Source organism: Myripristis murdjan, chromosome 24 (genome assembly GCF_902150065.1).
Source record: "Myripristis murdjan chromosome 24, fMyrMur1.1, whole genome shotgun sequence".
NCBI classification, from domain to species: Eukaryota; Metazoa; Chordata; class Actinopteri; order Holocentriformes; family Holocentridae; genus Myripristis; species Myripristis murdjan.
The window spans coordinates 22602003-22624708 of record NC_044003.1 but is presented as its reverse complement, the minus strand read 5'-3'; the positions used below and the strand labels follow the sequence as shown (position 1 = coordinate 22624708).

General features: G+C 40.6%; 1 protein-coding gene across 2 annotated transcripts; it reads left to right on the top strand.

Annotated features, from left to right (window-relative positions):
* The first annotated feature begins 94 nt into the window (after positions 1-94).
* Positions 95-14441, top strand: LOC115355938 (poly(A) polymerase type 3). Of its 2 annotated transcripts, XM_030046871.1 has the most exons (22): positions 95-269; positions 984-1154; positions 3372-3438; positions 3556-3637; positions 3747-3856; positions 3950-4003; positions 4105-4216; positions 4406-4495; positions 5296-5434; positions 5633-5705; positions 6546-6666; positions 7289-7373; positions 8996-9049; positions 9279-9398; positions 9629-9738; positions 9886-9998; positions 10183-10334; positions 10659-10863; positions 11041-11172; positions 11331-11486; positions 11900-11929; positions 12285-14441. In XM_030046871.1, the coding sequence occupies exons 1-22, from the start codon at positions 262-264 to the stop codon at positions 12378-12380; spliced, it is 2280 nt and encodes a 759-aa protein (XP_029902731.1). In that variant the 5' UTR covers positions 95-261; the 3' UTR covers positions 12381-14441. The 2 variants fall into 2 exon arrangements, with proteins under 2 accessions (XP_029902731.1, XP_029902732.1); XM_030046872.1 differs by lacking the exons at positions 5633-5705; positions 6546-6666; positions 7289-7373; ... (8 more) ...; positions 11900-11929; positions 12285-14441 and having other exon boundaries at positions 97-269; positions 5296-5438.
* Positions 14442-22706: the final 8265 nt, after the last annotated feature.

Genomic DNA, 22706 nt, shown 5'->3' with positions numbered 1-22706 from the left:
CAGGTTGTCAACGAAAGGTCACCCGATTCTTCTGAAGTACCGTGAATGCAGCATTAAAACCCAAACAAACTGCCGTTGACGTTCCCTGATTGGCTTCCATCCGAACGTGACGGCAGAGTGTACACGCGCGCCATGTTAAGGGGACACAAAGGTGCAGATTCTCCCGCCTGAAGGCGCATTACAGGGATTAAGCGACATTTTGCTGAGAGAAAAGGCAGACGAAATGATAAGAAGCAAGCGGACCGGTTGACTCCTGTCGCGATGCCGTTGTAAGTGCCTTCGTGTAGCTTCTTTCGAGAGTTAAGGCGACGAGCTGGACTGGTAACGTTACAGGGCCTCTTCAACTCAGTCCTCGCGAGCAAGAGCGAGCTTACATTAGCTTTTTTATTTAGCCATCATGAAATACATTTAAGCACGTTCACTGTTAAGACAAACAGCCTTTTAACAACAGTCTCGAGAATATTCAAAACCAACGGGAAAGGGGCCATTCCTGCACTGATATTTAGCTTGTGTTTACCACAGCGCAGCTGAGCACGCCGTGTCAACTGTTAGCTAAGTGCCTAGCGGCTAGTACCAGCTAGCTAGCATAGTTGCCAAATGTTAGTTAGTTGCTAGCTACGGCTTATTTGCTGATTTACTTTAGGCACATTACATCTTGAACTCTTAATACTGAACGTTAACTAATTTATACTTCGTTACACCTTTGCATGTTAGCAAATAAGCGGTTGGGACTTCATACACGGGAGCGATGATGAATTGCATGGATGGTGTTAACGATTTTAAGTTAACTTGGGTAGCAGACCAAGATGGTTTAAAGCCAGCTGTCACTATATAATAGGTTATTTTAAAGGATATTTTAAGTCACTCACATACAGTCCACTACCTTTTTATTAGCTTTGTAATAAACATCGCGTTTGGGCACTAACACGAATCATTTAATTATAATAACATGCACTTAGTAACTTGCAATTCTCCCTTTTCAGTCCATTCACCAACCAAGCTCCCATAGCCCAGCAGACCACCAGACACTATGGGATCACCTCTGCCATCAGCTTGGCGCTGCCTAAAGAGGCTGACTTGGTTCAGACCCAGAGGCTGATAGAGACCATGAAACCCTATGGCGTTTTTGAGGAGGATCTGGAACTGCAGCACAGGTATGATGGTGTTTTTCTATGATTTTTTTTTTTTTTTTTTTTGTCTATTTCTGTATTTCACGTTCTTGAAATTATTTATTTATTTATTTTGAGAAATACCACTACTGACACAATATTAGCGAGTTCAAACAACTTATTCCTATTCCCTAATTATTAAATCTGGGACAGGCATTCTTAAGTTAGATTTTCAAAAGTAAACAAATCACTGGGCTGACAGGATCTATCTGTGGATCATAAAACATCTTGAATGAACCTTCTTGTGTTTGTTTTCCTTTGTTCTAACAATGTAATCAGGTTTTTTGGTGTTGATGGAAAAATATTTTGTTTTAAAAAGTTGTAACTGAACCAAGTTTACATTACAGCAAGTCATCTTAGTCTGGTAACTCATGAGTTAAACTGAAATCCAAACTTCTGCACTTACAACATGTCCACACTAAGTTAGATAAATTTGAAAAGGCCTTTTTTTCCTCTGTTATGTCCTTTTGTACACGCTAAGCCAGTGTTTCCGCCCATGAAAGTAAGTAATCTGAAAACACCAGCTTGGTGAGTCCGTGTGGATGGGGAAACCTGAGCTTTCTGAAAACAAAAGTGACGCAGCAGCTGGCGTCTCTGTTGAGTGAAATTCTCTTGTGAACACATATAAAGGCTTGTAATTATTCATTTACAATTAACCAATGGTGCATACTAACTAGGTACATAGTGGCCGTAGGCCAACGTCTTTTTAGGAATTTCTACTTTACATGAGTATATCTCAGTGTTCACTTTTGCTTTACTTCATTTTACATTTTGAAAAGAAAATGTCGGGATAGTGTACACTCAAGGTGAGATGGCTGTTTTCGTTTGTTTTGTCTTCTGTCTGTTTCTGGTTGATGCTGATCATGTAGCTTGAGCCTGTAACCGCAACATTACTGCTAACTTGGTTTAGGAGAAACCATCAAAACTCACTCACCTCTCAGTGGTCTCTTGCTTGCCATCAGCAGACCATTATAAATGTCCTTTTCGATAACAGGAAACTCACAGCACAGCCATCCATTCAAAAACTGTTGGAAACTGTTTTATAAGTTTTATTTAGCATTCACTACGACAGGCTACATCTGGGTTTGTTTACTTAGATTGCTTCAAGAGGCTGCTGCGTTCACTGACCTTTCACGGGAGTTAGAGCTTTGAAAATCTGTCGTATAAATCTCTGACCTGCGATATCATGTGGTCCATGGTGTAAACTCTAGAGAAATTAATGCTGAAGAAATGCTGAAGAAACCATCCTGAATTTTCCTCTGCATAGTTACCAAGGAAGAAAGCGTCCATTTATATGAGTTGACAACATAAACACCATGTTGTCAAAATGTTATAAATTATAGGGTTAGGGTTAGGGTTATGAAAAATGGTTCTTTTAAGTAATGGTCACTTGAAATTATTTGGTGTAAGATAAACTGATAGAGCTGAACTAGCAGAACAAGGGAACATGTGAAAATGCTAGTGCAGTGTAGTTGGGATGGACGGGGTAAAGTGTTTTCTGATTTACCTGGCTTAATGTGGACATGGCATTGGTTAACAGGGCATGAAAAATGATATGTAGGTTACTCCAAACATCTCTCCAGATCATATTCAGGGAGTCAATAACAAGAAAATCCCTTATCACTGCAGCATCTGAATCATACATAGAGAGTATGAAATCTGGCCTTTGGGCACAAGGTACGCAGTGCCAAATTGTAAACCAAATAAGTTTTCTTTGTAACTGTAAAGAAATGGTAACGGAGTATTTTTTTTTCTTTCTCCCACAATTGAGCTGCATTATTTTGATACTGCTGAGGCCAAAGGTAGGCCGAGGTTGAGACTAATGTAAAAATAAGTCTCAGTCATGGCAGGGAAATTTTATATTTTTTAGTTGTGGAATAGAACTGCAGACTGAAACTACACTGTTTTATGTGTCATGTCATGTCCAATAAGTGTCCTAGCTTCGTATCGGTGTCTAAACCAACAGGGTTGGATTGCTCAATAAGCATTTCTCTTCAAAGAATTCATCTCAAGTAATTAATACAGATGGGTGACATGCAGCCAAAAAGTTTCAGTGCAGTTTTGTGACCCAAGAACAATTGAAGAAAAACATCCAAGAGTGTTAATCATGTGGTACAGGTGGTGGTTTTCTTTGCTGCAATTACAGATTTTTTTCATATGTCCTTTATTTTAATTATTTGTTTTGTTTTATTGTTTTTTTAGGATAATGGTTCTGGGTAAATTAAACACACTGGTAAAAGAGTGGATTAAAGAAATCAGTGAACAAAAGGTAGGAATGTGTATGATCAAAGCCTCTGTATCTATCTGTTTTAAGAAGTGAATGTGCATATGATAACATTTTACTGTGCATATATAACTTTATAACTTTCTTAAAAATTAATTTTAGAATTTACCTGCATCAGTAACAGAAGAGGTTGGAGGCAAGATCTTCACTTTTGGCTCCTATCGCTTAGGGGTGCACACTAAAGGTACATTGTAGTTTCTTAATTCACCTGAAAAGAGGAGGATGCTAAAGTGTTGTTTTTTCATGTTAGTATATGAATTTTCCACTGATTTAAATTTTTTTTCCCCTGACAGGTGCTGATATTGATGCCCTCTGTGTAGCACCCCGGCATGTTGAGAGATCAGACTTTTTCTCCTCTTTCTATGAGAAACTGAAAGAGCAAGAGGAGGTTAAAGACCTCCGGGTGAGGAAGATAAATTCATTCATTGCATACAATTCAAAGGAAATTTTCCTTCCTAGTGCAAGTGATTGACGTTGTTGTTCACACTGTCTCTAGGCTGTAGAGGAGGCATTTGTCCCTGTCATCAAACTGTCCTTTGATGGAATTGAGGTACTTTGACGATTGAATTAAGTAGGGGGGAAAAAAACTAATGATAACGTCTGTGCCTTCAGTAGAACAAAAAGTTGAATTTTTTGTTTTGTTTTGTTTAGATTGATATACTGTTTGCCCGGTTAGCATTGCAAATCATCCCTGAAAATCTGGATCTTCGGGATGATGCACTGCTGAAGAACTTGGACATCCGCTGCATAAGGAGTCTTAATGGTTAGTGTCACCATATAATTAAGCAGAGTGGCTACATAGAAGTCTGAAACTTCTAAGAAGTCAGTTTTGTGTCTTTGATGCAGGACGAAGTATAGATCTATGTATTTGTGGTTTACCTTTTTTTGTTGTGCCTTTCTCTCTCTCTCTCTCTCTCTCTCTCTGTCTGTGTACATATATATAAACTTGCAGGCTGCAGAGTTACAGATGAGATTCTTCACCTTGTGCCCAACATTGAGAACTTCAGGCTCACTTTGAGAGCCATCAAGCTGTGGGCTAAACGTGAGTTCAATCTTTTTGTTCCTGTCCTACCTTTTAAATGAAAAGGTAAGGCGAGTATCAGCCAATTTTTTTTTTTTTTTTTTTTTTTTTTTTTTTTTGTGTTAGTTTCTTTTTGTGCAGAACTATGCCAGGTTAGTTAGCTCTCTGCTAAATTAGTCACTCAAAAGATTGTTGAGAATAGTTGAGAGGAATGATTGTGTTCTTGTCCTGTCAGAGACTGACCTTAATGACATGTAAACAGTGTCCAAACTGACCTGTGTTGGCCTACACTCAAAACAGGATTAGTTTGAGCAAAAAAGAAACCTCCGTGTCATTGCTTTCTTTCTCTTTTTTTTTTCCAACCAGTACTCGTGTTTTTTCAGGGCCTCTTGTTGCCGTGGTGACTTTGTTTGGCTTGCCTTCATTAGCTTCCAGGCAACCACAGTCTAATATGTGTTACAAACAAAACAAACAAAAGTCACAGGTTTACTTGACTGTGTAGCTGTACTTGCTTTAATTGTTTTATGTTGTTAAACCACACTTTTATATATACTTTCCCCAGTTTTATGCCTTTTGCAAGCAGAAGATTGTCTTTGAAACAGCAGTAATAGGATTTACAAATCCATGTGTCCAGTAGTCAACACTGAGGTTTTCAAAATACTAACTAATTCTACACTGAGCTGTAGCATATTTATAGAACATGAATGAGCATTGAATTTTTATGAGCATATTATAGCAGGTGTTTTTCAAAGTTGGATCAGATTGTGCATTAAACAGTAACCTGTTTTTTTCCACTCTTTTGTGTACCTACCCTCCCCCAGGCCATAACATTTACTCTAACATCCTGGGCTTCCTTGGTGGTGTTTCCTGGGCCATGTTGGTAGCAAGGACATGCCAGCTCTACCCCAATGCTGTAGCGTCCACCCTTGTGCACAAATTTTTCCTGGTCTTCTCTAAGTGGTGAGTGGTCCCATCTCAATGTTAAATCAAAAGAATAGAGCTCATTAAAAGCAGATGGGCATTTTTTCCTCCAAGCGACTTGAATCTAATTCCACTCTCTAACATGTAATTGCTGGTGATTCTTTTGTAAAAATGAAGATAAAGATAAATGTTGAGTAAAGTGCCATTTTTGACCTGTCTTTTTTTTTCTTGTGACAGGGAATGGCCAAACCCAGTTCTGCTAAAGCAGCCAGAGGACTGTAATCTCAACCTACCAGTCTGGGACCCCAGGGTAAGGAGAAGCAGAACTTATCATTATTATGAGGCTAGTGAAATGCCTTGGCTACACTGAACACATAATACATATGAAGCAGATGCTGCAACACCACGCTTCCTCTATAATCAATGAAACTGGCTCCACCAGGCGTGAGAGCAGCATGTAAGTGGTGCATATGCATAGCGGAGATCCACTCTACAAAGATAAAAATAGACTAATCTATTTATATTTTTTATGCATGGGGTGTGTGGCTCTTTTACATAGAAATGTCGAAGTGTTGATTTTTTACAATCATTTTACAGGAAATTATTCTAGCTTTGATGACCGTGTCAGCATTTCTTTTGATCACCCAGTCTGTATTTATATTGCCAGTACCAGCTGGCAGTTGCTTAGTAACTTTATCCCTTACATAACTTACTGTAGTCTGCAGATGTTAACATATCACACAGACTTGGTGAAAAAGTTTAGATTTCACAGCACTGTGTTTGGTCCAGAAACTGAAGACACAATCCCACCCAATCCCAAAATGAGTTCTCACCATATTGTTTTACCTCTGACTTATCACACAACCTTACGCTGTACGTGCACTGCCGGTGTAGCAAGTAAAAAGATTTATTCTGCGGTATATATGAAATCTTTATCTTATGTTCTAAAAAGCAGTGGTTAATTTTACAAATAAGACGGCAGTTGCACAACATCATAATTACACCAACTACTTGGAAAAAACAATGTAAGATAACACGTTTTAGGTTATATACTCGGTGTCTTGAGCTGTTGAGTTCGTCTTTGATATTAATCGTCATATTTCCTGATGACCCTGCAAGCTGACGAGGTGTTATTCTATTGTGATTCCAGGTTACTCCAAGTGACCGTTACCATCTAATGCCCATCATCACCCCGGCGTACCCCCAGCAGAACTCCACCTACAACGTGTCTGCCTCCACACGAGCCATCATGGTGGATGAGTTCAAACAGGGTCTGTTGTCACTCAGCTGATAAGCACCAAGGGCTCATGACCCGCCTCATGGTTAAATAGATATTTCTCTTTGGTATTACGTAGTTTTCAGTAGCCTTACCCTCATGTAATTGCAGCTACAAATGTACCCCCGGTCACAGACTTAAGTTCGCCCAGTTACCTGCATTTAGCATCACAGTTCCCTCTGGTTGCTGGGGAAAAGTTCACTGCCTTTATTTTCCAAGTCCTTGCCTGAAATAATACGTATGACCTGTAACCTAATAGACACCAATTCACATCAATTATATCTTGATAAAATTATGCATAGTGCCTGAAAAAAATAGTTCCTCTCCTAACGGCTAACGGTAACTTTATGGCCAGTTTACTTTACAATAATGTAGTGGTTGTAAACCTACTTCAGCACATTCCTGTTTGCTGTAATGCAAAATCCTGTAGTCACTGTTGATTAAATTTGTAGCAGGTATTCCAAGTTCATTTACTGCGGTGTCGTTAAGATTAACTGACCGTGATGTGGCGGAAACCATGAGTAGCTCATAACAATGAGGATATTTGTGCTAGTCTGTAAATGAAGTTGGGATTTTGTTCAACTCAGTTAAACAAGTTTTCCCTTCCTCCTTCACAGGCCTTGCCATCACTGATGAAATATTGCAGAATAAAGCAGAGTGGTCCAAACTATTTGAAGCACCAAACTTCTTTCAGAAATACAAGTATGTATTAAGCTGCCTATTCTATTGGACACACATGGTGAGATTCAGATATTTCAATAAAGATTCCCATCTCCAGAATACACACACATGCACCCTGTTTCCTAATATATGTCAATTTTTCTTCCATTTTATGTTTCTATTTGTTGAATATGATGTTTTGAGTATATATCTCAGTCTCCTGATAAAAATTCCAAAGCTTTCTTGCCAAAGTCGCTTCTTTGATTCTCAAAGGATCGTTAATGCTTACGTAATGTTAACTTCAAGCGGAGCCTGAAACCCATTATCATTCTAACACTTTAATTGTGCCTCAGATGTAAGCACAACTTTATTTATCTTTTGTTTTGTATTTTCTTGATAAACAATAGGTAGGTACTTGGTTGTAACAATTACTATTAAATATTAAAGTTCCCTGATTTCCCCTGTACCTTATCCTGTATCCAATTACAAATAAAGTGATTTAGTTCACACTTTGCACCATGTATTTCTTCTTAGTCTGATTTTATAGACTTCATTTCATTTGTTTTGTCATATCTGTATTTATAGATTGTCTGTTACAGGCCAATAAATCAGCACTGGGTTTATTTGGTAATTCACAATCAAAGGAAACTACTTCAATGAGGCCCTTTGTACTTTGTAAGCTTAAAGCAGTGGAATCTTAACTATTTTGAATTTCAGAATGTAATATCTACAGTATATGTTCCTTGATAAAGGTTACTTGAGAATGCCAGTTGTCCAATGAATCTGCGGAGCTGCTTTTACATTTCATTGCTAGTGATTCAGAATATAGACTGAAGCCTCTTCATTGAACCAAAGATCAAGTGGATAGTCTCTACCAGCTTTGTTCGGGAGTTGGACTTAAAGTTTGGAGCCCTTAATATACCTCGCTTCAAATTCTTCCTCCTGAACAGCCTTCGTTTAACTGTCTTTTTAGACCAGCCTGGAGCTTATGTCGTTTTGCATTTGATTCATTGTATTGTGTTATTTGAATAAATCTGTTGTGTGTTCCGGGCTCAGTATTTTTTCTTTTTTCCCCAATGTGGCCTGAATATCCACATCTTTTTTTGTTCTTTTTTTTTTTTTTTTTTTTTTTTTCTTTTTGATTGACATAATTCCTTAGTGACGGGAAGGTCAGCACAAGCAGCATCCTTGATTTGGCAAAAGATCTGGTTAAAAGCTTAGGCGAAAGCACATTAGAGACTGAGCAGCTGTGTAGAGCTTGTGATGTTAATTACTTGTCCTTGTCTTGGCATTCAGTACACAAATGTAGTGGGTCTGTAGAGGAAGTAGTGACATTTTGAAACAACCATTGTAGCTCTTGTCTTTTGGCATTGTTAGAGTCATAGTGTTTTAACTTTGTAATGGACATCAGAAAGAAAAATTAGACTGTAGGTCAAAAACATAACTCAGATTCCCATCTCCTTATGCACAGTGATTATTGTTCTGTAGCTTGGCCTGCTTTGACTGTTGGTCAAAAATGAATTCACACTGAAGTCCATAGATAAAGGCAGATTTGGCACATTGATAGTAGTGGATAGTGGATAAAGTGAGGCTCCAGTTAACTTGTGTAGTGAAGTACAGTGCTGTGACCCCTGTTCCCATTGTTCTGTCTCTTATGTTCCAAGGCATTACATTGTGTTGCTAGCAGGCGCTCCAACAGAGAAGCAGCACCTCGAATGGTGAGTACCCAGAACAAAGAAAAAAGAAAACAAGTTAGCAGCAGTAGCCAAGTGTGAGTGAAACTGGAACGAATGGAGACGCCTTTGTAGATAATCTCATATCTTTGGGTGAGTCTGCTTCTTTGTGGCGGCGCCGCTGTCGTAGTGTGAGAACAATTTAATATTTTATATCCGACTATTTATCAGTGGATTTCTCCGGGTGAAAATGATGTTTTGTCTGTTCCGTCAGGGTTGGCCTAGTAGAGTCGAAGATCAGGATCCTGGTGGGAAATCTAGAGAAAAATGAGTTCATTACTCTGGCCCATGTCAATCCACAGTCCTTCCCAGGCCCAAAGGAAGCCAACGACAAGTGAGGACATGGGACGGGGGTTTATCTTGAGTGTGGGCTCTTGTAACTTGTATTCATTTATAACAGAGATTTACATTTTCTATTTGCCCATTTTTACTTTTTTGTTGTTCTCATCATGCTTCATATTCACTCTTGTTGAATTAGTACATAGGGATTATTAGGTTGCAGTAACAAAGAAACGGTACATTTTACACTGACAAGTCAATGAACTCCCTTTCTGTCTGTCATAGAGAGGAGCACAGCACAATGTGGGTGATTGGTATTGTCTTTAAGAAGATAGAGGGGTCTGAAACCCGGAACATAGACCTTACCTTCGACATCCAGTCTTTCACTGACACTGGTGAGTAGGGACTTCATTTCTTTATTTCTTAGAATTATATTGACACACTGGCATAAAGTGGAGTAATGGTGTTGTTTTAATAGATTGTAAATCGCACATCTGTCTTCCTCTATCTCTCCCTCCCCTTTGAATTTTATATGGCTGCAGTCTACAGACAGGCAATTAGCAGCAAGATGTTTGAGCAGGAGATGAAACTCTCCGCCATGCACGTGAAGAAGAAACAGCTTCACCAGCTGCTGCCTAATCTCAAACGCAGAAAGGTTTGTAGTGTCTTGCATCATCATCATCTTAAATATGTCAGAGATGCTGCTTGTACTGATATCACTTAGCTTTTATATGTCCCATCTACTTTGTGACATATGATGTGTCAAATATGATTAAATAAGCCTTGTTTAAACAGTTTTTTGAATGACCTGTTCTGTCCCCGCCCCTTGTGTTCTGCAGCATTCCACTGACGGGCTTCGCCAGATGAATGACAGCAATCTTGACCTGTCTATTGACAGCGACAACAGCATGTCTGTTCCCTCTCCTACGGCCGTGCCCTCTTCCACCCCAAATAAGGGTTGCACACTGGGTCATCCTCATAGCCCTGTTGGGTAAGTGTACCTACAAACGTAGTCTTTATTGCTGCTGCATTGTTGTTATACCTTGTCAGGAGTTCTTCAGATGTCCTGCAGATAAGAGCAAAATGTGGAAACTTCCCAAGAGACTTCCTCTGTTTGACAAGATAAAATATGTTAGATGCTGTATGTAAGTTTCTGTGGCTGTTTAAAGGATACGTCAATGATACAGATGGGTTTTGGACTCACACTATTTGCCATTTATATAACCAGTGTTATTCACTTTTTTTTTTTTTTTTTTTTAACTTTAAACTAAATGCCTAAATTCATTTATCCCCTGTCTTCTCAAATCACAACCAGGGCCAGTCCTGGACCTGCCACTGTCTCCCACATAGAGGCCACAGGAGAGGCGGAAGGAGCCAAGCCTACAGTGACCCGCCAACGCTCTATCACTGCCACAGTGCCGCCTAGCCAGACGCCCCCTCCCACCATGGGCCCCCCTGCCACGAAGAGACAAGGCTCTCCCACCTCAGAGACACCAACCAAGAAGTCAAGATCTGACAAGGTTTGGTAATTCTGTTTTGCTAACCCAGTGTTTTATATTTTATTTGGATGCATCTGATGTCAGCGCTGTCTTACAGAAGCAGTTCCTGCCATTAGATGTCAAGTCAGAAGCTGATACAAATTGAGGGCTCTTTAGAAACTTTATCATCTATTAAAGCTGTTTTATTGTTGACTGCAGGACTTGAGCCCAGAGGAAAACAGCACATGTGTTGATAGCAAGACACCGCCTCACACCGTGGGACAGTCATCCACCAAGAGACCATGCTCTCCCCTGTTGGATGAGCCAGCCAAGAAGTTCAGAGCTGATCAGGTCCAGTAAACTAGGCTTGAAATAGTTCTGTGATGCCAAGACAAATAGATTGTTTCCTCTGTAGATAGCAGAAGTTGTACCCGCCATAAGATGTCAGTGAAAGCCTGTTTAAAAACTGAGGACTGTATCTCTAAAATCTATTTCTTGGTTAACCACAGGACTCGTCCGGAGATGCTAACATCACATGCAATGAGGGGTCCATTACGGGTTCCCCCACCAGTAACAGCCCGCCTCACTCCGTGAGTCCTCCAGCCACGAAGAGACCGGACTCTCCTCAGTCGGATGCACCAGCCAACAAGTTAAAAGGCGATCAGGTACAGTAAACTAGGCTGGAAGAAGTTGTGTGATGCTGAGTCACCAAGTCTCCTGTGTCAGCCTAAGAATCAGTCAACCCCACAGACAAATACTTAAGTAATAGCTAAATAGCAGTAACTTGCAATACATGAAAATGTAAGCTGAGCTTGATTTGTCCTACATAGTACGTGATGGTTCTGCTACATTTAGCCTCTGCAAATCAAAAGTCTGCTCTCCTCACAGAATCTGAGCTCCGGCAACACTTGATGAAATTATTCTTACAATGGAAAATTAATGTCCATACTGAGTTTGGATCCAGTTAGGACTCAGTCATGTTCTGTCTCACATTTTTTTCCATGAATGTGATTGTTACCGAATTTTACTGTGGATTTAATTACATTTTTTTCATTTTTTTTTTTTTTTTTTTTTTCAGTTGACTGAGAACAATGGGGAACAACTTAAGGTACTAATAGCACGTTATGGGCTACACTGCTTTTGTATTACGTTCTACCACATATTAGGTAGTGCTTAAGTGAAATCTTTTGATTTGTTTCTTTTAAAAGGGGTATAATTTTACCCTTTACTCACTTGACACAATAAGTAACCAGCATTAAGCAGGCATTCTTAAGCTGTTAAATAAAGCGTTGCTGTGCGACTAAATCCCTGCTAAAACATCTTGCAGTGTCATGAAGTTACAGCTCAATAGAAATAAGTCTGAGGCCCATGTGGCAACTTATCCATAGTTCAGGTAATTACTGATTTAAAGTTACTTGTGTTTTGTTTCTAATCTCACTGTTTGCATGTGCCTGCCTTCTCAGGGGGTGTCCACTGCCGACCTGTCTGATGTGCCTGTTGTCCCCAAAAGCCCCATTGCCTTGGTGAAGAACTCCATCAAGCTTCGCCTGAGCAGGTAGAAGGAGAGAGCCACGTTAATTAATCGTGTCACCCCTCTTAGTCTCTCCCCCTTCTTTAATAGACGTCCTCACATATACACGGTGGTATTCACGGATGGCCCCTTTGTAAGGCAGACTGACTGTCACAGGAAGCGAGGGCTGGATGAATGCCCTCTCTGTATGAAACACAGCAGTCACCACAAGAGGGCAATGAAGACTTTCTGCTGGTCTCTGCCTCAACCGCAGCGGGGTAGAAGTTAAGCAAATACACTGTTCAAAGACCAATTCACTTGATGAAAATCCAAATCTGGCGCCAGATGAGCGTTAAAGAAGCATTGTTATTTTTAGTAATCCCTTCCTTCACAAATGGCTGGCTCTTCGAGGAAAGGAAGAATGATGGTGCCCCTGTGTTGATGTCATGTGGTAGGAGTGCACCCCAGTGTGAGTTTGTGTTTTTGATTGCTCAGTTCTCCCTTCTCATTGTATTGATTTGGAGACCAGATAATGGCGACAATGTTCTGCTTAACGATGTTGTGATTTCTTTGTGAGGATGATCTGATAATGACTGATTGATCTTCGATGATTCTGAGACATACATGTTGCTGTTATGAGGTAACTTTCCTGAAAGCACTATAAAGCACTAAAACCGGATACTATTTTGTCAACTGACCTCTGTGAACTCTGCACAATAATGCTTTTAGGTAATTTACTGTAATCCATAAAATATAATTCATGACAGGATAAAAACAAACATTGGTAAGTGTTCAGTATAATTTTTTTTTTTTTTTTTAAACTTTTTATGTTTGTTCATTTGTGTATCTTTTTGGATGAAGGGGAAGGTAGCGAGTAAACTCAAGGTTTGAGTGCACCAAAAATCTCACCATGTCTAACACTATTAATGGAACTAGCTCAGGTTCGAGTAAACAACTGACCAAAATGGTGCTCACATCTGTGGAGACAAAATAGCACAGACTCCAGGACCAGACAGTAAGATGGACCTCGTGCTTTTTAGTATCTGCTGTCTAGTTTTACGTCTTGCTGTCCTACAGACCTGTACCACGGTGTTTTGAAAAGCATCATAAAAGGAAGGTAGATGAGTGTTTAGCAAGATAGTTTGTTTTACATGTTATGCTAAGCATGTTCCAGCTAGTTTCACATTTTCTTGTGGTTTGAGTAGATTGTCACCTTCATCATTTAGTTTGTTGATGTTTTTGTTTGTTTTTTGTTTTCTTCATCAAGTACTTCTTTGACTCTGTTCTCTAACAAACGAGTAAAATAATTCCACCATGCACACTAGCGGCAGGTCATCACAGATTAATGACATCAACCAGGCAACAGACATCTTTGATGCTTCTGGCCTGTTACAGGTTCCCCATCAACAGGAAGACCCTGTAATCATAGTCTCATCAATACTCTGATTATTTCAAATGGTTGCTGAGTGCTGGCAGAAGAAGGAATTAGTAGTGTTGACCGGTCCATGACCTTTCAAGTACACATCCATTGTACAGTAACTTTGTGTCCTGTCTTGTACATTATGAAAAAGAGAATTTAAAAAGAATACTTTTGTGTGGAATATCAGACTTGAGCTTTAGCTTTGGTGGATTTTTGAATGTGGCATTAATGATGTGATTTGTATTACAGAAAAAAAAATGTGATATATAAGTTTTGTGAACAAAAACTTTTTTTTTTTTTTTTCATTTGGTTGCTTGGTCACATAACATTTGGAACTGAAGGACTATATAAGAGGTTGAGACTATAGCTTGGTTTAGTCACAAGCTTACTTTTATTCATTGTATTGAAAGTCTAAAGGTGTACGGAGTTTTCACTTCTAAATATTTTGTTGATGTATCTCAACATTTTTGACTTTGAATTGTTTGTGCTAAAAACGTAGAATGTGTTAAAGTGAAGCTGAACTAAGACCACTCATCTTATGGTGCATAAATCTAACTGTATAGATCACTTTTTCAATGAAGTATTCTCTTGTTCTTACAATGCTCCTTTTCAGTTCAACTTTTCTTAGGCTTATTTGTAAGGATGAGGTATTGTACATTTTCACAAATAAAAGGTCTACGATATTGCAAAGAAATGTACTAGAATCTTCATTCTTCAAATAAGGACATTTCACCATGTATTAAAGTTGCATATTTCCATACAACAGAGCAGCAGAATTGTTCAGAGTCATTTGAAATAAAAGCCAGATGAAATCTCTGAAATATGTATCATCAGCTGGGGGGATTTCTGTCAGACGAGACACCCAGATATTCAGCCCAGGGAGCAGACTGATAACATGGCCTAGTTAAAGGTTTTCTGTTGTTTGCATCCCAATCCGGTCAAAATTTCCCAAGACGTAGCTTGTAAGAGCGTGTATGTTGTTGCTAAGGAACAGCCTTTCCTGTGCCCCCAGTAGGTGGTCTCTTTATGAATATCATTACATATCTATATTCGGGGAAGGCAAGACACCTTTATCCCTTCCAGACCATGTTTATTGCTGTTTTCACTCTTAAATATGGGTAGAAGGATGTTTATCTTCATATCTATGCTAACTTTGACTTTGGACCCATATATATTTACTGAGAAAATGTAGTTATGGCACCATAGCTTCAAAGTGATTGTCAAAATAGGAGAGAGACTGCATAGGGAAAACAGATGTACAACTTGCAATAGGAAACATAACTTTTTATTTTTTGTATGTTTTTATTTTGCGCAATGCTAGATGTCCAAAACAAACTCAAGCCTATCTTCTTCAATAGCAGTGATGGCGCACTGACATTCCCTGCTCATTAATCATGGACAACATTAGCAGTTCATCCAGAGGTGCATCCATGGGAGGTCCAGTCTAGGGTATGGGGCTCCCCCAGAGTTCTGGCCCCTCTTACCCATACCAAGTGCACTCTGTGTGGGGCAGAGGCTCAGGGCATGGCCCCCCACCTTCCTGCTGGGTTTCCATCTGCTATGGAGGTGCTTAGGTCCCCCGATTGATGGCAAGACAATGAGTTTATGACATGTGTCGCCATGAGTGACAGAGGGTCTCGTCCCAACTGGGGCCCTTGACTACCACCAACCTCACAGTCGTAGTCGGCAGCACGCCAAGGCTAATGGGAGGAGTGATCCTCCTGCTGTGGAATGGGACTTGTAGTTTACAGCTGGTTGGTAATTTAGGACAAGAAGGAAATCTATCTGGCTTCTGTCTCAAGACCTTTTGGTAGAGGAGCGGTACCAGTGCAAATAAGCAAGCCTTATGTAGCTTTGTGTGAACTAACAGTAACCCTCGGTCAAAGCACGTTGCTCAGAGCATATGGCAACCTCATGTGCAGACATAGAGTCACATCAGATGGACAGATACCCACGGAAAGTAGCTTTCAACAATTTGATAGGTACAAGAGTGTTGATAATTCTGCTGCCAGTGAGCCTAAGAAGAAACCGCGGTAACAAGGACGATTCTGTTCTCAGAGACTTTCAGTACCTTTTCAACTGAAGGCTTAGAAGTTCCCTAGTTTGACCCAGCCGTCCCCCTTTTTCCACACCTGTCAACATCCTGCCTCTCTCCACTTTGGTGGGTTAAAAAGTTGAAAAGAAACCTCCTCCTTCATCTCCCCCTCTTCTCTGCCTTGCCCAAAAAGTGATAAAAGGTAGACTGAGTAACTGCAACAATGCTACTGTACCTTCAAAGGGGAAGATGCCACATTGTGAGATAACAGGGCATTGATATGAAAGTGTTGTCTCCTTCCTGGGCGAGAGGAGAGGGGGGGTCGATAGATGTCTGCCGTTCTGTTGCTCTGAGTGATCTGACCGGTGTGTCGGGGAAGAAGTGTCATGGCGGACAGACAGTCCGACTGGGATGCTTGTGTGTCAGTTCTGTTTTGCAAGGATTGGGTATAATGCAGTGGGAAAAGGCTGTCAACTGTCAAGACATTTTGGCTACGAAAAAGATCAGTTATGGTCAAATTTCGGAGCCAGAGGCTATTTTTCATTTGTGGGAATAGTTTAATTAGTACAATACAGGTACTAAGCATCAGGCCGATACCAGGCAAAAATATGCATATATAGGGTATATAATAATACTAGCAACAATGATAATAATAATAAACATTACTTTTGCAACACTTTTCACAGAGCTGTTTACAAAGTGTGTTACACATAGAGAAATTAATTAAAACAGGGCAACAGGGCTAGCTAGTGGTTAAGTTAATGGCAGAAGCGCTGCTGTCAATAAATGCGTATGATTTTTGACCTTCCCCATAACGTGTGTTCTTCCTTCTCCCGCAGCAAAATGTAAGGGACTTTGCAAGCACTAAAATGCACCCAATTAAAAGACAACCTAAAGGGTGTAATTGAGGCCTACGGACACCATAAGCACTACATGGATGAGCACCTGTTCCACGATGGCACCCTGCCACTGCCCTCTCTGTCTTCCTGGCGCGGAGGCTAGCTACCCACTGATGAGGAATTAGAAAGTCATTAAGGAACACAAATAGCAAGATGGCAGAGTCGCAACCAACTCCAGACTATGATTTGTGTCTTAATTTAGGAAATTCAGAATTTTCTTTTTCATCAGTTTTGTTTTTGTGCCACACTGGATTGAGGATAATATATTTTTTTTTTATTAGTAGTAGGTGCTGTTGTTTAAATAGGTGTTTTGATAGCCTATGTGACTCATGTTCTTAATTAAATAAGATTAAAAAGCATGCTCTTGTCTGTCATTTACAGCATGCTGAAGGTTTTGGTTCTGTCTCAAAAAGACCAGAGGGAATCATCTCCAAATGTATTGGTGTTGATCCTCGCCCGGCCACATTATCCTCCACCCGAAAACAATAGATCCTCTTCAGGGCCAAATGGCCAGTGAGAGCTTACCCATGTCACACAGGTTACCATAGAACACACACCTGCCACATGTTGCTGCCAGTCATTCGCATTTACTTGCATCATGAGTTTGCTGTGTCAGTGAGGGGGTGTCGTTTTTCTTTTTTGTAAACTGTGGACCTGTAAAGCCCTTCGAGAATGTAACTGTGATTAAGGGCTCCAAATCAACTTGAACTTGAATGTGACCCATTCAAATCCTTGCTCCTTGAGTTCATAACATACTGATATATGTATTAAAAAACAGGCATGCAAAATTTCATGTTTATTCTTAAAACTAACTTCTCATGCCTCATGCCAAAGTCCAGCTTTTATGCTGCTGCACATGCACCAGTTTCTATGTGTCTCAAGCCACATGTAGAGACAAAGATTCGAGTGGTATGTGGATTATATGTGAGAATCCTAATATACAAAGTCACAATACTGTATCCTTAAGTGCTATTTATTGTGCTTGTTTGGTTTTGTTAGATTCATATATCACTTATTTTGAAATGTGGTTTGTGCGTGCAAGAGGCAGCTACATGAAAGCAAAGAGCAGAGCTGTTGTGTGTATAAGGAGGGGGCCGTTGCATCAAAACCCATCTTGGGCCAGCTGCTTTTTGCTGCACGGTATGTGGTCAAGATTTCCAAGGCTTTGAGTGGTTCACATTCGGACTGAAGATGTAAGTAAATGCAAATAAAGGACAGCAACATCTTGAGGCCATTTAGGCTACGTTTACCCCCAAACATTTCTGTGCTTGTTTTGGTGTTTTTTTTTTGTGAGAAGAAATGATTTGTGAGCACGGGTATGATGTCAAATATATTTATAAAAAAAAATATGCTTTCAACTCATTGGTGTAAACAATTTGGTCTAGCATTGGGTTTGACACACCTCATTTGGGTTTGCCCAGTTTCCTTCCCCTCAGTGCCTTGTGCCACAACCTTCTGCTCCAGGCTGTGGCACCTAGACTGCAATCCCATCCCACTTCTCTGGGCTCTTACCACCTCACGCTCACTGGTCACACTCCCCCTGTACAAATGCTTGTGGTAGCTAATTAAGGCCTTCACATGCAAATGAAGTCCGCAGTTGTCTCCACAGCTGGCATGGCTGGCAGCTCTGACTCTTGAGGTTCACCCGAAGGGCACCAAGACCTGGGGTGTTTGTTGAGAGGTAAGGGAGGAACAGTACTAATGTTGGGATAGTGAAGCAGTTTTGCCTGGAGCTGGCTGGGTTTGGGACTGGGCTGAGACTTGTGTAAGGCATGGGATTGTGGCTTTGAATAGGGATAGAAATGAGGATAAAGAAATGGAAATAGGGAAATGGATAAGTGTTTGGAGACTGAAGCTTGGGCTGGTAGTGGGGAGGAGATAGCTGTAAGAGGGTTGCCATTTCCAGTCTCTGCACTTAACCCTTGACTCTGCCAGTGACACCACTCAGCGGCCAATGATACAAATCTTAGAAGTCTGTGGTCCTGTGGGCAACCCCTGGATGTGAACTTGTGCACATTTATGAAACAAGGCACTGAATAAATGCTCAATCAAACTACCCTGGGCAAAATTAAGGTTTGAAAATAACATTTCAACTTAGAAATGTGCAGAGCCAAGGACTTGGGCTTGCTCAGAGCTGCCACAGCCAGTCGTCTCTGCATTTGTAGTTGAAGCCGGGACTTCCCATGCTGTTTGCACAGGAACTTGGTTCAGTATCCCAATGCTTACATTGGTGGTATCTGTGATTCATATGGATCACACGTCTAGCAACTTCAGCAGACTGTGTCTGATCACTATGTGATGAGTGTCTGTTTCACTGAGGCCCTCAAATGAGTCAAGTGCATTAAAGTGCAATTCAGGCCCCACTGCTTGAGAGGTCAAGGCATATGGGAATCTGACAGATATCATGAATGAGGCTATAACTCCTATCTACTGCACTTAAATTCTGGAGCTATAATGTATTGTACTTTGAGAGTTACCCCAAGGCTCACTAGCAGTGTGAGTCATTGACACATCAGTGACTCCGATTGCACAGTCAATTACCCATCTACCTTTCATGGGCCAGGAGTAGAAGACAGGGAATGAGTTCATCCATGCATTCAACCTACGCCAGCCATGCCTCTACCAGAGGTGAAACCCATGCGCAGACGGGAGAGAGAAGAGGATATTGGGTTAGTTGTGTTTTTTTTTTTTTTTTTCCTTTTTTCGATGTGGATAATAAAGGTTAATAACAGTCCTTTCCTGTGTCATATTTGACATGACCAGTCATCGTAGTAATTACAATCATTACACTCCAAAGGATGTCTAGTTATCCCTCTTAAACACAGGCCGCACAAAGGAAATCAATTATTCAATCAGAGCTCTCCCATTCATCCCTGCCTGAGTTCACTTAATTTTGGGCCTGGGTGAATCTGCCGCAAATAAGCCCCGCGACCGGAGAAGAAAAGACGAACAGGCCCCTAATTTGTACCCTTTCAGGCGGTCAATCACTTTTCAAAGGAATGCAAGCTTATTCTGACAATCAGGCCGACGTGAATAGGAATGGGTTTCATCTGCTACTTTACATAAGTTATCTGGTGATAAAGAGGGGAGTAGTGGTGGGGTGGGGGGTCGATCTGTCGACAAGCACATAGAGTAGACAGTGGCCCCCTCCTCTGTTTCTCTCAGCCCCCCCCCCACCCTCTCCTTTCTCTCATCCCCCTTTCACCTCATCTCTCACCCATCCTCCGCTCCTCATCTTGCCCGTGCCCACTAGGATTGGCAGCATGTAATTTAAGAGCATGGGCACAAAGACCAAATGCCAAGCCCATAATGGAAGCTGGATGTGTTCTGATTTAAATGGGCCTCTCTGCTCAGGGCCCAGGGCCTGTAATTAAGATCACTGGGACAAAGGCGAGGAGACAGTCTCACAATGCAGTCGGGACCTGGTTGAAGATGTGGGAGAGAAAATATCAGCTCCTTGCACCCAAAAATGGAAAAGAAGTTTTTTTTTTCTATTCTTTTTTTTTTTTTTTTTTTTTTTTTTTTAAATGGACACTTCAGCAGTTGGTATAGAGGAAAATAAGTTAGAGCGGGGGACACGCAGCTACAAATACAATGCATTTTTTGTTCCTTTCTCTGTTATTTGGGTGTCCCTGTCTATCCCTCTGATGATCTGATGGATTTACTCGTGATCATGATGATGATTATTTACCATGAAGAATTGAATGTCTAGTTGAAATTCAGCAAGTCACGGGTAACTTTCAAGGATCCACCACAGAACATGCATCTCTTTGATTGCTTATGGAGTACGACACATTGCGAAGAGCAGCTTAACTTCAGAGAGAATTACTATTACAAGCAAGTACCGACTCCATCAGCATTCCTGTAGGGGTATTTGATCAATCTGAATGATGAAAAGACTAAGAGAGGCCTTCATATCCGGATGGAGGGCTGGAAGTCTCGTCCTCCATATCCATACTCCCTCTATCACTCTCTCCTGAGCGTTTTTTTTTTAGTTCCCGAGGACACACTCTAGCTCCTAGTGCTCTGGGTGGTTGTGTGTTCAGACCTTTTTCCGTTTAATTAGATTTGTTAAAACAATTTTTGGAGTGCTTTATTCGGTAAAAGCTCTCAGGGGTTAATATCCGCAGAACACTTCTGTTCAGCTTCTTTTCACCAATGGAGCATAAATTATTTAAATTATTCAGAATTGTGCGACCTTTTATCTCACCCCCTTTGAAGGCAGCAAATTAAAAATGCAAATGGGCTAACTAATTAATATGCAAATGCATTCATTCCCAGTTAACAATTAGCAATTAAACCTGCAGTGTCTAGAAAGAGCACTGACAAAATTAGCAACTTATTTTTTCATTTGAAAAATAGTCAGTCCGAAAAAAATTGATTGACAAAATGACTTTTACTGACAACCACCTGCCTCGATATAAACAAAATTAATAGGATGTCATGTAGGAGACACAGAAATCTGAGTAGAGTCATGTCACAAACAAGGAAAATGTATGTCATTTTGTCATGGTTTGGTTCCAAGACTTGTATATTTCATAACTCAATCAAACGTTAATTGAAACAGAAAGTCTGCAAGGAATCGTCTATGTGTGTGTGTGCGTGTGTGATTTCTTTGAGAGCCATGAAGACAGAGAGCCAAAAAACAGAGACAGGCGGAGAAAAAGTAAGGCAGACAGAGACATCCAAATAAACAGACAGTGGGGCAGACAGGCAGTCAGACAGGGATAGAGATGGACGGAGTTACCACACCATTGCATAATACAAATGAATGGCGCATCTTTGTTTCTTCCAGCCATGCTCAGATATTCATTACGGAAAAAAAAGAGGCCAGTAGGTAACCACAAAAAAAAAAAAAACAGAGGTGTCAAATAGTTTCTATCCCTCCTCTACTCACATACAATCGCTCACTTCATGCTCTCTCCTCTATTACACCTTATGAAGCCTAATGTTAAAACTCAACATCAATCATGCATGCCAAGCGTAGCCCGTCTCTCCTGTTTCTGAATTTAACCACATCCAGATCCTTTCATGTGATAGCGGGGTGGGAGGGTTGGGGGGGCGGGGAGCGTTGTGAACTACACTTCCTTGTAAAGGTTATCTGTGATACACAGACCCGGGGGCACCCGGCTCATGCAGAGTTCATGCGCGTCACTGCCATGCATCCGAGAGCATACAAAGTGATGTATGTATGTATGGAGATCACTGTCAGCTCAGGAGCTATGACAATAGAGGTCAGTCAGTCAATCAGGAAGAGGAAAACAGAATAAGAGGAGGGTTTTTTTTCTTTTCTTTTTTTTCATAAAGCTCCCCAGCTCATGTACTAATAATCACTGTCAATGTTCAACTTGATCTCTTGTCAGGCTGCAACTTCTGCCAGAGGGGCTCACCACCACTATCATCACCTTTTGAGAAAATGCTCAATGATTGCTATGCCTTTAAACATGATTCTTGTGTTTCATTAACTTGCATTTAAAGTGCCCACGTCCCCCCTGACGCTTGAATGCTATATTGCCAAAGAAGGTTCATATTTTATTTATCACAGTTTAATATTGTTTTTGAATATTTGTGGTGCCTTTAGGCCTGGTTTGCAGTCACATTATGCTCTTTAATTTCTCTTCGGAATTGAATTTCTATCGCTGGGAGTGACGTTTGATTAAAAACATTTTCTTGCATAAAATGTAAACGAACGTGCCGTTATTCTTCAATATCGCAGCTGTTTGCTTCAATATATTTAGATTACGCTCCCGTTTTTTTAATTTTTTTTTTTATTTAATGTATGGCTTAATTGAATTGTTACTCGCTTAAGTTGCACAGTATGAGCCGTACCGCGAGCCGTTTAAGAATCTCTCACCTTACTGACCGTTTATGCTGATGACAACCTACAGCTCTAATTCATTCACTGGTTTTCATATACACAGTGGTAATATACTAGCAACTGCATAATTACTGCGCTCCATACAAGACACTCCACATGCATCTCTTTATCCGCTCACTCATGGAATAAATAGAACTAAAACA

What these genes read in the sequence shown, in the direction of transcription:
- LOC115355938 (XM_030046871.1), top strand. An exon ending in TGTCCTTTGATGGAATTGAG is followed by an intron (nt 4,004 to 4,104) that starts GTACTTTGACGA and finishes TGTTTTGTTTAG; the next exon opens with ATTGATATACTGTTTGCCCG. An exon ending in AGAAGTCAAGATCTGACAAG is followed by an intron (nt 10,864 to 11,040) that starts GTTTGGTAATTC and finishes TGTTGACTGCAG; the next exon opens with GACTTGAGCCCAGAGGAAAA.